This window comes from Mustela erminea, chromosome 2 (assembly GCF_009829155.1).
Source record: "Mustela erminea isolate mMusErm1 chromosome 2, mMusErm1.Pri, whole genome shotgun sequence".
NCBI lineage: Eukaryota > Metazoa > Chordata > Mammalia > Carnivora > Mustelidae > Mustela > Mustela erminea.
This window is the reverse complement of record NC_045615.1, coordinates 130,997,786-131,011,002: the sequence shown is the minus strand read 5'-3', so window position 1 is coordinate 131,011,002 and position 13,217 is coordinate 130,997,786. Positions and strand designations below refer to the sequence as shown.

The window sequence follows — 13,217 nt, the reverse complement described above, 5'->3', positions numbered from 1 at the left end:
TAAATGAGCCCAGTTTGCTGATGATCTTGTGTAAGTCCAAGACTAAATGCAAGAACAACTCCATTTTTAGGGTTTATATAAAATATAACCACTATATATGACATCATCATCATGAAGAAAGTTCTCCTCCCCATTGAATTGCTGACTCTTAGACTCTCTTCATATGGGATGAAACTTTTTATTCCATCATTTGAGAAATGACTTGAAATGCACTAGTCCTGAGAAAGGAAACATGGCAACTAAAATCGCACTAAGGAATCCATGCTTTCTTTTTTAAAATTTTTATTTCTTCTCTTTTTTTTCTTTTTCTTTCTCTTTCTTTTTCTCTTTATTTCTTTTATTTTTATTTATTTATTTATAAAGATTTTATTTATTTATTTGACAGACAGAGATCACAAGTAGGCAGAGAGGCAGGCAGAGAGAGGGGGGGAAAAGCAGGCTCCCCGCTAAGCAGAGAGCCCCATGCAGGGCTCAATCCCAGGACCCTGAGATCATGACCCGAGCTGTAGGCAGAGGCTTAACCCACTGAGCCACGCAGGGGTCCCTATGCTTTCTTTTTTTTAAAGCATGTTTTAAGAGGGGCTAAGTGCTGAGGAGGACTGCAGCATCACGGTGGCTCAGTCGGTGAAACAATAGCTAGGTTTCAGCTCAGGTTGGGATCTCAGGGTTGTGAGATAGGGCTCGTGCTCAGCAGGGAATCTGCTTGAGGGTCTCCCTCTGTCCCTTAAATAATTGTGTGATCTAGAAGCCAGCCACTTACCACTCTGGTAGGCTATCAAAGGTATCCTTCTTTATTTCCTTCATCTTCCTACCCTTGAAATTTTGGACCTCTTGCTTAACGATTGTTTTTTTCCTGCTAAACTCAACAGGTAGCTATAATATTGATTTGAAATTAAAAATAAAAAGTAAACACAGCAGGGGCGCCTGAATGGCTCAGTCAGTTGGGTGGCCAACTCTTGTCCTCAGCTCCAGTCTTGATCTTGGGATCCTGAGTTTGGGCCCACAGTGGGCTCCACACTGGGTATCGAGTCTACTTAAAAAAAAAAAAAGGAAGAAAGCAAGCAAGCAAGCACAACATAACCCCTACATTTTAGATATATATTTATTTGTGTATATAAATTATACATATGTATTTACATGCATGTGTGTGTGTGTATGTAAATCTGACTTGGAAAAATATTGGAGTAGATCAAGGGAATTTTACTGATTCGTCTCCACACACCAAATGCTCGCTAATCTGCTCTTGCGATGATTAAGACAGTCATCACGAACACCATAATGAAAAAAACCCACATGAAGAATCGGTCTATGACTTTTGCAACCTTCTTCCACTCACTCCCCTTGGAGTTGGTGGCCTTGTGGTCTTTGAGGCACTTGGCAATGTACTCAATATTCCTCGTTAGCATCTGGTACCGAGCACAGTAACCGTCAGCATCCTGCGGATTCTCACCATGGCACCCCAAGTCATTTTTTACCAGTTTGTTTATTTCCTTCTTCCTGGGAAGTCCTTTGTTTCTGTCTGTTTGCAGATTTGGCTCTGGAAGCTTGCCATATACCTTTGGGAGATGGGTTCGCTCCCTGTCGTGGCGGGGGCTAAGGCAGCTCTCACCCACATCATAGACACACAAGACCCTGGACATGTATTTCAGGATGACGACCCTGGCCCAGTGTGGTACCGGCCGGGCCTCAGCCCCACAGAAGTGGACATTCATCACCATAATGGTCAAGGCAGTGGAGGCTGTGATCAAGGCCATTGTGGCTATGTAATATTTGCCTGGAAAATAACCACAACAAAGTTAGCTTAAACTGTCCTTGTGTTTGGCTCAAAAATACACAAACACCTTTTCTAGAGAACCTGTAGACACTAATGGTTACCAGCATAAGCTTCTGAGTCAAACTTCCTAGATACAAATCCCAGCTCCATCACTCACTCAACTGGTGGCCTGGAGCAAGTTAGATCATCCCGCTAAGTCTCAGCTTTCTCCTCTGTAAAATGGGTATAATTATTGGATCTAATTAATGGAAATAGGATGAGGCTTAATTGAGATGGTATGTGTAAAGTTCTCAGCACTGTCCCTTCACTGAGTTAAAGGTTTCTAAATGTTGCCAGAGATCATGATGTGAAAAAAATTCTACTCTCAACAAACAACGATCCTGCACAGCTCTCAGAATTGTCCTCAGACCTCATTACTATGGGTAAGGAAGGAGCCATTGTGTCACTGTTAGTCTTTAACGTGTGATTGCAAAAAGCAATATTCATGAAAAAGGAAAATTAAGGAAAGAAATAATAAAGGTAAGGGCACAGACTTAGAAAATACAGAACATAAAACCAAAAAGATGAAGAAGAGCAAAAGCTATTTGTAAAAAGGAGTAAGACTGATAAACCTTTGATAAAGCCTCTCACAGAATAGAGGCAAGGTAGTGGGGGATAGAGAGGGAGGGAGAATGTAAAAGAAGAAATAACAGAATAGGAATTTAGAATACAATAAAATAATATTTAGCTGTATGATAATATATTTGAAAACCTAGATGAAATTTCTAGAAATACATAAGACATCAAATTTAGTGTAAGAAAAAAAGAAAATTGGAATAGAAAAGCTCCAGAGTTTGTCTTAGAGGTGAGTTTTACCAAACTTTTAAAAGACAGATAACTCCTATCAGGCAAACCAAGTTGTTCCAGAAATACAAAAAGAGAGAAAACTGTCTAGCTTAGTTTATGAAGTCACTTTAGCTTTGATTCCAAAAGTAACAGGAAAGGAAGCATTAGGGCCATTTTCCTTATAGACATATTTTAGAAAGTCATATAAAACTTGTCAGCTAATTAAATCCAGTAGTGTCTTAAAATGGTAATTCATCATGATGAAGGAGGATTTAGTTCAACATCAGAAAACCTAATTCACTATATTAATGAGGCAAAAGAGAAAACTCAGATGATAATCTCAACAGATGAAAACAATGCATTTGATAATATGCATCATCTACTTATTTGTTAAAAGCTCAAAGTAAACTAAGAATAAATGGGGCCTGTTTTAATAGGTAAAGACCATGGGCCAGAAGCTTAGATCAAATGCTACACTTAGTAGAACACTTAAGCACATTTCTGTAAGATTGGAAGTGCATGTCGTAGGGGCTGCAAATAACAAGTTGTTGTTGTTGTTAACAGATACGCTCTGTGTGCACACTTTTTAAAAAGATACATTTTATATTATCACAGAAACAGAATAAATAATGTTTGCAGAACTCCTGAGACGCATCTCAAGACATCTATCTTTAGAACTTTAGCCAACTTGCTGTTGAATGTCCCTGCTAAAGAAGAGAGAGTGACCTACCAATTGTCTTGCCTCAAATGGGACTATGATTACAGATCATCACAGTCAATCATTTCTGTCTCAGGAGAGGTCACAGAAATGCTAGTACACCTCTTCCTCTTTATTAGTGGTAGGCGGGAGCGGTGGAGAGAACTTTCAGTGTCTAGTTCTCAAAAATGCGTGTGTGTGTCTGTGTGTATTTGTGTCCATGTGTTGGTGTGTCTGTGTTTTTTCGCTTGGAGAGACATAACAAGGAAGAAATCTCCAAACAAGAAAACCAGTGTGGTATTGTCTGAGTATCAGGTAATATTGCATTCAGTAGAGGATAAAAGAGCAGTACAACATCCCTTTCATATCGGTCTCTAAGTCTCTGCATGTTCTGAAATTCCTCCTCATTGTTTATCTTAAAAGAAATTATGTTTAGCTTCTGATTTTGGTAAGCATCTAGTACAAGAGCAAGTCATGGAAGCAGAGGTCTTGGAGCCGAGTAGGTCCTTGGTGGCGCTTGGTAGCATTAGGAAAGGTCTAAGAATGAGGTAGGGAGGGGCGCCTGGGGAGCTCAGTCCATTAATCTGCCTTTGGCTCAGCTCATGACCCCAGAGTCCTGGGATTGAGTCCCGCCTCCCCGCTCAGAGGGGAATCTGCTACACCCCCTTCCTCTGCCCCTCCGCCCACTTGTGCTCACTCTCTCCCTTTCAAACAAGTTAATAAGATCCTTTAAAAAAAAAAAAAAAAAACAGGTAGGGGAAGGGGTCATAGTCTCTGTGTCTAAGCCTACCCTTTATAAAGACATTCTATTAGAGCAGACTTTGGAAACTATGGTCCATCCTAAAGTCACCTCAGGTTCCAAATTCTTGCAAAGATTGCTGAATCGCACTCTTTGGGTGTAGGCACCAGCATTTTAACAAGCTCTCCCACCTCTGTTATACCTAATAAAGGTTAAAGATTACTCTATGAAGGGTACATGATGGGCTGCAAAATCCAGTCAACCATTTCTATCCTGTTTGCCCCTCTTTCCCAAGAAGACATCCCATATGCTGTGAAAAGATAATAATAGTCACTACTGAAGGTGTACCTACCATATGCCAGCTTCCACGTTAAGCAACCACACGTGGAGTAGCAATTACACACACTTTCCAGGTGATGAAGCAGAAACTAAAAGACTAAGTAACTCACCTAAGATCGATCATGAAGAAATGAGTGGTAAAATCAGAGTTCAAATGTAGATTTCTTTAACTTCAAAATCAGAGCCTTAACTTCTAAACCAGTGGAACAGAAAGTGCATGAAAATCACTGAGAAGTCTTGTTAAAACATATTGCCAGGGCTCACCCCAGAGTGTCTAATTCAGGAAGTCTGGGGTAGGCCCTGAGAATCTGCATTTCGAAAGCAAGGCTGCCCTGTGGATCCAAGGATCACACTTTGAGAACCCGTCCTCTAAACTGTTGCCTCCCCTCCCTCTTTTGTATAAACCCAGAGACAATAAGCCCAGTTCTGGAAAACAGCCATCTCGGTATTGAAAGATGCCAACTGAAGACACCACATGAATTATGCAGCAGCTTGTGTTGAGTCTGAAGTTGACCTAACGGTTATGAGTTTGAAGGGACAGATGTTATCCCACTCACTACGAAGCTAGGCTCAAAGAGTAAGGCGCTTGAACTCACCTATCAGAGGGACATTTTCTGAGGCCGGCATGATCTCTGCCACCATGAGCTGAAATACAGTCATGGCCAACAGGATGGTCACTCCCAAGGAGACCTTTTCCCCAGAGGCTGCTGGGAGATAAAAACTCAAGGGAGCCAGAAAAGAGATGAGGACACATGGGATGAGGAGGTTGACGATATAGAACGAGGACCTCCTCTTCAGAAGGAGAGTGAATGTCACATCCGGGTAAGGCTCCGAGCAGCAGCCATAGGAGATCACATTCTTTACAGCAGGCATGCCATGAACTTCCCACTCCACATCTTCGATGAAGTCGGAGAGATCTCCAGCGTCTAGGGCATTGAATATGTCTACCTGGTTGCCGTTGTAAGTCCAGGAACCAAAGGTCAGATTGCACTGCTGGTTATCAAAGGGGAAATAGGTGACATCCACCACACAGGAGCTCTTGGTGATGGCTGGCGTATCCCAGGTGATCAGCCCGTCATACCGCAGGACCACATTGGTATTCACGGGCTCAGAAGACTCATCATCAGCCCTGGAGATCAGAGGAGGGAAATGAAAGCTGCTTGTCAAGACAACTCATCAACTTCCTTACTCTGGACAGTTCACCAACCTCTGCTCATCCCTTCAGTGTCTCTGGCAATGGATCACCATTGTCCCCATCACCCTGGCTGAAAGCTGGAATCAACTCCAGTTTGCCCCTACCTCTCTCTCCCATAACTACTCTGGGCCAACTTTTCTTGGATTCTTCCTTTAAAGCATCTCTGCTCTATGTCCCTTCCTCTTCGTTTCCAAAGCTGCTCTCTTAGTCCAGGTATAATGAGTCAAACCTCTAGATAAAACAAATCAATAAACGAGATCAGTAGTCCCTGCTCTCTCAAACCCTAGAGCAGTCTATACAGTCTGTCCGTTATAAGAACTGGTCATTGATTTTTTTTTTTCCTTTTAATTCAGTGAGCTGTACCATACCCTTCCTATAAATTCCTTTTTTTCAGAAGGTAGCCAAAGTCAGTTTCCAATGCTTACAACCCTAAATTATAGGTTTTTATTAATTTTAATGCATGTTTCCCAGTCTTCCTTATAATTTTTTCCCTACAAAATGTATTATGGCTAAATGTCATATGTAAGGTATCCTAGATTGGATTCTGGAACAGAGAAAGTTCACATTAGCGGAAAAACTGATGAAATCCAAGTAAAGTCTATAGTTTAATTAATAATATTGTATTAGTTTTGACAAATGCACTATGTTATTTTGATGTAACAGTAGATGTAACATTAGGGGAAATGAGGGGAAGGGTGTATGGGAATTCTCTGTACCATCTTTGCAACTTTTCTGGAAATCTAAAATTATCCCAGAATCTAAAAAGTTAATTACCCCCCCAAAATATGATACAAAATTTAAAATGTGGTTATTCATTCATATTCTCCTGCAACGCTATTTTCATGGCAAATAGTTGTCCTATATATTCCATTATATAGCTATGCCATACTTATTTAATCAATCCATCGGTGTTCAACATTGTCTTTTCCAGGTTTTGCATTTACAAGTGATGCTATAGTCAAATCTTTGCATTTATCCACTGACTCTTTCCTTACATTAAATTGCCAGAAGAGGATTTGCTGGATCAAAGAACTGGCATGTTTTTAAATTATTTTTTCCCACTTTCTAAAAATCGGGCACCACAACACTAACTGTAATGGTCTGATTGAAGCAGACTAAATCAGACCATTACAGTTAATGTGTGGAGCTCAATTTTTAATGAGGGTCTTTAATAAGGAGGGTTTAAAGAGAAGGATCTTTAATATAGTCTTCATGAAGATAATAAGATGAAGTTTTTTGAAAATCCCTGAACCTAACCTCTGTAGCGATGAGAAATGGATATAGTTAGCGGAATGAGAAGTGAGCACTGTGATGAACTGAGAATATCCCTCACCCATCCTATCTTCCTTGGTGTAAGAGAAGAGATCTCAGGATCAGAGAGAAACTATTTGGACAATTCCATATCAAAAAGAAGTCCCCCTCTTTCTTTCCAAGGCTAACTTCCCTCCTGGTACTGTGATTCATTTCCTCCCACGTCTCCTTCACAATTTTGCTTCTCTTGGTTGCTCTTATTTTCTCTGACCCATCGAGACCCTTCCCAATGCGTTCCCCAGTCTCTCCTACCAACTTCCCTTCTTCTCAGGCACTTCCCACACCCCGTCTCTCTTTCCACACACTGGAAGTGATACACACTGCTGTCACTTCCCTCCCCATTTTGCTTTTATTCTTGCAATTTGACTTCTTCCCAACATGTGCTCTTTCAAACGTCATTCATGACTTGCAAACACACAAATCTAAAAACCTGTTCTAGGTACCTATCCTATTCAACTCTTTCCAAGCATTTCACACTGTAGGTTGTTCCTGGACATCCTTTCTTCCAGTGGTTTCTATGACACAACTCTCTGTCTTATTTCTCCTCCTACACCTTTAGCCATTTCTTTTAAGTGTCTTCTGTAAATGTCTGCAGTGAAGAGTTTCACCAACTTTATCTGCAGCCATTTTCTCTCCTTCCTTGAGTAGTTCTATAAGGGCTCACAGGGCTTTTGATATCTCTTCCCCAACCTTCTTTCCAGGCTTGAGGATTGCCTTTTCAGTCCCTTTGTGGTTGTCTTCAAGTGCACGTTCCTTTGGTCTCCCAAACTGAACAACGCCCACACCAAACTCATCATCGTTTTCCTCAAACCTGTTCCTCTTCCCCTCCTTTACATCCAGTCTCTTCTAACAGGTTTGCCATTTTCTCAACCACAAGACTTAAGCAAACCTTAATGCCAAATTCCAGACAGATCTTTCTGAATATGACAGGGTATCCAATTCCTCACTAGCTCTAAAATCCAAGGGTTAAGATGGCCCATGAAAACCCAGCCATTAGAACTCTTTCATAATAAATGCACATTTGGAATTTCTATAACCCAGTCTCTACCCAATCTAATGTCAGGAATCCTTGCAGACTCTTGCACTAACCAGCATATCGGCCATACATTTAGACTAAACAACTTCACCAGAACTTTGAGCCCTGATTTATTTATCTCTTTACTGATTTGATAGCAGAGCCAGTACCTGCTTGAATAACTATATTGCTAAAAAGCTCACTACTTCTTGGGAATAGTGATTGCTCAAGTTATGCATTATGATTAGTTTTAATTGTTATCTTCCCTTTAACTTTTGTCATTGTCTTGATTTTTGTCCTCTACAGAAAATTTCTCTTTTCTCTAACTTATTTTCTCCTTGACTGCTTAACATCTCCATTAAGTCTTCCCAAGAACTTCTGGCTTCCAAACTAGCATCAACAAATTCAACTACCCCTCCCATGAAGTAGCTCCCAGACCCATCTCGAACCTAATCACACCCTAGCAAGTTCAGCCCCACTGATTCAGGCTCCAGTGGTGAATCTAGATGTGAAACTTTATCTTTATCTCACCTGACTGGATCACTACCACATAGCCCTCTTTCCTCTCCCCACCACCACTCAGAAAGCCCATTTTGTGGTCTATGTGGTTCTATGCCGGCTTCTGAGAAATAATGAGAATATTATATCTGGGATCAGAAGAGTCCAGAGGTCCAGGGATTCAGCCGGAAGGACCAGGGTCAGGGAAATGGTTATGACTGAGGTCCCTTCTTTGCCTGATCCTATAAGTCTCTCGTGGCCTAATTTTAGCTAGTTATAGGAATGCAAATGATGTCCAACCATAGCCATATTTAGAGTTTCCTCTAAGTAATAAAACTCTGACATTACCGAGAAGGAGAATGCAAAGCAGAATAAAGGATCGGTGTGCAACAGGAGGGAGGAGAGGACTAAAGAGTCAACCCAGAGTAACAAAAGAGAGCTCATTAATCAGTGCAATGAAAAGATTTTGTGTGGAAAAGGGACAGGGAACTGAACTCACACACCTCAAGACCCAAAGGGAAAGAATTTACCAAAGCCACAGCAGGTCTACGTGAGCCCACGAGCACACAGCTGGTTTCTAGAATAAGCGGGGACTGAGGCAGGCTTAACTTAGGTGACCGTGCAAGCTTGCAAAGAAGCATGTCAGTAAGAGTTACTCACTTCTTCAGCCAACCAAAGCAGGAGGAAGAAGAGAACACGCATTCTGTTTGTTTCCCAGGAAGAACTGTTAGAACTGATAGAATGCTGTTAGTGGTCTGTATCAACTCTATTCTCTGATTACCTGCACCCTGTGAGTGAGAGGAGCTAACGGACAACATGGTTTATTCTCTTGCCGTGTGTGTGTGTGTGTGTGTGTGTGTGTGTGTGAGAGAGAGAGAGAGAGAGAGAGAGAAGGGGGGAGTGAACCAGTATAATAAAGCACTAACCCTAGGACATTGTTTTGCTTGGAAAGGAATATGGAAGGACCCTCTGGCCATCCAGAGTGGGAAATGGTCAGCAGGATCAGGGCTATGAATAATTGGTCATGACCCTTGGCTGAGCTATCTGAATAAGGAACAAGACTAAAATCCAGGCTGCAACCCACCCCTGTCTCTTCCTGAAGAGAAACTCACACCCACTAGAAGGCTGAGCTCTCAGGAAGCCCCCCCGAACTTCCCCTCCTTCACCCTGTTCTGAGTCAAAGAGGAACCATTCCCAACCCACAAGAGCTTAAGTTCCAGAATAAGAAGAGAGAAGCTCCTTTGACAACAGGTGGAGCAAATGAACCTGAACTGTGATAGACCAATGTGGTTCCTTCTCGGAGTCTGGTCCAAGGACCAGCAGCCCTGACCTCTGGAGCTTCTAGACAAGCAGAACATCAAATTCTACCCCAACCTACTGAATCCAAATCTGTATTTTAACAAAACTCTTCATGTGCACTTTACAATTTGAAAAACATATCCCTTCTATCCCTTTACATGAAGCCCCTTGCCCTGAAACCAAGAAAGGGGAACTGATGATCTTACGATCTAGTTTATCCTCCACTTCAATGTCCAAAATCCACAGGTCAGCTGCTAGCTGGTCCATTCTGATTTAATCTTAGTAATATCACCGTTATTGATACATGATCTTGGGGAAGGGAGCACCACTACGATGGGTTGAATTATGTCCCCTCCCCTCAAAATTTATATGTCGAAATCCTAGCCCCCGCCACCTCAGAAGGTAAACTTACTTGGAATAGGGTCATTGTAGATATAATTAGTTAAGACAAGATCATACTGGAGTAGGGAGGGCCCTTAATCCAAAATGACTTTTGTTTTTATAAAAGGGGCAAAATGGACACAGACAACACACAGGGAGAACACCAGGTGAAGAGGAAAGCAAAGATCAAGGTGATGTTTCTACAAGTCCAGGGACAACAAAGGTAGCCAGCAACCACCAGAACCTAGAGGAGATGTGTGGAACCCAGTTTCCCTTACAGCCTCAGAAGGAACCAACCTTGGACGTCTGGCCTTTAGAACCGGAAGAGAATACATTTCTGCCATTTGAGCCCCCCAGTCTGTGGTCCTGTGTTCCCACAGCCCTAGGAGACCAGTAGAGCCTATAATAGAGTTTCTCATCCAAAAGGGAGAAGGAGCTCTAAGCTTTTATGACCTATTATTTTATTATCTAAGATCTTATGATCATCATTCTAGGGCCTAGGTAAATGAATTGGAACTTTAAGCATGTATAAAACAGTCCTTTCTCATTGTGTTTAAATTCTATTAAATCAATAAGTTCATTCCTGAGAGATGACTGACTTGTACTTACTTGTTATATAGGACAATATCAGGCCTCCACACGAGGTCACTGGGGATCCTGATGGAGTCCAGTCCATCATACTGGTCTCGATCCCACGTGAGATACGCATCATGCCAGATTTGGCGGATCCATAAATAGGCAGTCAGAATCTGGTTTCTTTCATCCTGTACAAGCAACCATGTTATAACTCTGTCCAGTAGACACCTCAACCAAATGCTTTCCATCTCTGGAGCATTTGTTCTTTGCAAAAGAAATTCCAAAAGCACAAATCTACTTTCACTAAATAAATGAGAGCTTTTCTAGTCTCTCCCTTTGACGAACTGCAAAAGCCATACTTTTTCTTCTGCTTGATTTAGTGTTCTGAATGTAAAGTGAACAGGCGTTCAAGGCATCAGATCTTTTCATAGATCAACAGCCCACATTTCTCTGGAAATTGGTGAACCGACGACTCACACTTGAATGAGAAAGTCAGGAAATACAGTTTCATAACTTTGTGCAATTAAACACATGCAAGCACAAAACAAGATATGCCATCTTAAAACACCATATTTCTTAAAAAAAAAACAGGAATAAAATTCATAGAAAACTCACCATTTAGCCATTTTTAAATGGATGGTTCAGTGGCTTACGGTAGATTCATGATATTGCGCAACCATCACCACTGTCCAGTTCCAGAGCATTTTGTCAGCTCAAAAAAGAAACCCTATGACCATCAAGTCATCACCCACTATTCCCCCGTTCTTCCCATAGTCCCTGGCAACCACCACTCTGCTTTCTGTCTCCAGGGTTCTCCGTGTTTTGGAAATTTCATAGAAAGGGAATCAAGTATCTGTGACACCATCTCTGTTTAGACGATCGAGACTGTTACTGTTAATGGCCAGGATTATGTAACATCTAGCGAAATGACTTTTGTAGAGAGCTTCCTTCCTTGGTTTCCCTTCCCCCACCAGCTTGTACACGTTCCTGTCTGGTCTGATTTCCTCTCAAATTCCAGGTAATGCATCTCTTTGGAAAGCAAGGCAAGTTTCATCCTAAGCACAATTTCATAGTCACCACTTTATTTTACTCACCATGTCCTTAATCTGAGAAAGTGTAATTTGGAGGGTGACATTCAGGACTTTATCTGTATCTTCTACTGGACGAAGAGCATTGGAATAATCTTCAAAAAGGTCATTAAACAACTTCTGAGCGTATTTTCCATCTGCTGTTTCTACAGCTGCTCAAAAAGAGGGACCGGGATCAACATTCGATGTCATGTATATTTCAAGGCAAAGAACAGCAAACCGAGGGCTAGAACTGGGCCTGACACAGTATCAGCTAGGGACAAGCTTTGGGTACACGAGAGTTAGTTTTCTGGCTAGTCAATAAAAGGCATGGACATTTCCTCGCAGTGAGAGTATCTGTTCTGTTTGCTGGCCCAGCCCCACCAAAGAAATGGCCCCAAATGATTACACACCCATCAGACTCTTACCTCTCAGTCTGGAGACAGCAAAGTAAATCCAGCAAAAGGAAATGCAGGAATGGGGCCAGTTCATCTTTCTCCTGAGCTTCTAGAAATTCTCAAGGAGGCAGCGGTCTTCCACTTCCCTCTGAATGGGAAGGGTCTGGGTACAAAGATCGCACTCTGCCAGAGTCTCACCAAAGCAGATGGAGAGCGCAGGCATGCAGTGCACGGAGGGCCCCGAGGTCCTGAGATCCAGACGGGCTCTCCCTCCTCCCCTCCGGTAATCCGAGACCGGCAGCTCTGGCCACGGTGATGCAGGAGCCTGGGTGGGCTAGGCAGGCAGTGCTGATCTGAGGAAGCTGTCCCAGCGAGGGTCCCTAGCCACCTTCAGCAGGAGCATCCAGACCAAACTTTCGGAGGAGGTGAGGTAGGAGCCCAACACCCCCTGAGACTCTGCAGAAGGAGCTAGGTGCTTTCTACACCTGCGGCAAGCAGATCCAGCCAGAGTCTAAGGACTAAGGGAAGACAAGTAGACCCCACTGTGGGGCATCCTCTGGAAAGGCTCTATGAATGCGCTTCAAGGGGCATGTGAAGAGGGAAAGTGTCGCTCTCGACCCGCAAGAACGACCCGTAGGCGAGGTGAGTGGCAAACTTCTTTATTCACAATCTTCAGCCGGGGACCCCCCCCAGTCTAAGACCCCCAAGTATATCTCCACCAAGTGCGAACTATATCCAATCAGAGTATACCACGACTAATAAACTACCAATCAGAAGGACTATCTATGTGCACGCATCATGCTCGTGAGCACGTACGTGACTCCATAGGTTTTCTTTGTTCTACAGATCATGCGCCTTTCCCTTGACTCCTGGTATCTATCAAACGTCACCCGCGAATGCACTCACAGTCCTTGGGTTAATCTCTCACTCCTCCCACTCTTCTGGCCTTGCTTAGTGCGTGACTCCCTGCATCTGCTCGCATTCCTTAGGCAAACTATCTACAGCCTTGGCCTCTCATGCCTTGCTTAGTACATGACTCCTTGCTCCTGCTACATGGCTCTCCACAGGAAAGAGAGGCAATTCCATGATCTCCAGAACTGCTT

General features: G+C 42.6%; 1 protein-coding gene across 2 annotated transcripts; it reads right to left on the bottom strand.

Annotated features, from left to right (window-relative positions):
- Positions 1-1,137: 1,137 nt before the first annotated feature.
- On the bottom strand, positions 1,138-12,713 carry CHRNA9 (cholinergic receptor nicotinic alpha 9 subunit). 2 transcript variants are annotated; one of them, XM_032331931.1, is made up of 5 exons: positions 12,145-12,713; positions 11,744-11,889; positions 10,683-10,837; positions 4,971-5,503; positions 1,138-1,774 (listed from the first exon to the last, which is right to left on the bottom strand). In XM_032331931.1, exons 1-5 carry the CDS (start codon positions 12,206-12,208, stop codon positions 1,233-1,235), a joined length of 1,440 nt encoding a protein of 479 aa, XP_032187822.1. In that variant the 5' UTR covers positions 12,209-12,713; the 3' UTR covers positions 1,138-1,232. The 2 variants fall into 2 exon arrangements, with proteins under 2 accessions (XP_032187822.1, XP_032187832.1); XM_032331941.1 differs by lacking the exons at positions 11,744-11,889; positions 12,145-12,713 and adding an exon at positions 11,265-11,513.
- Positions 12,714-13,217: the final 504 nt, after the last annotated feature.

Excerpts from the sequence above, each read along its gene's own strand:
- CHRNA9 (XM_032331931.1), bottom strand. The coding sequence starts at position 12,208 with ATGAACTGGCCCCATTCCTGCATTTCCTTTTGCTGGATTTACTTTGCT. Across the intron at positions 10,838-11,743 it reads TTTCTCAGATTAAGGACATG|GATGAAAGAAACCAGATTCT; the intron begins GTGAGTAAAATA and ends TTGCTTGTACAG. Across the intron at positions 5,504-10,682 it reads GATATTGTCCTATATAACAA|GGCTGATGATGAGTCTTCTG; the intron begins GTAAGTACAAGT and ends TCTGATCTCCAG.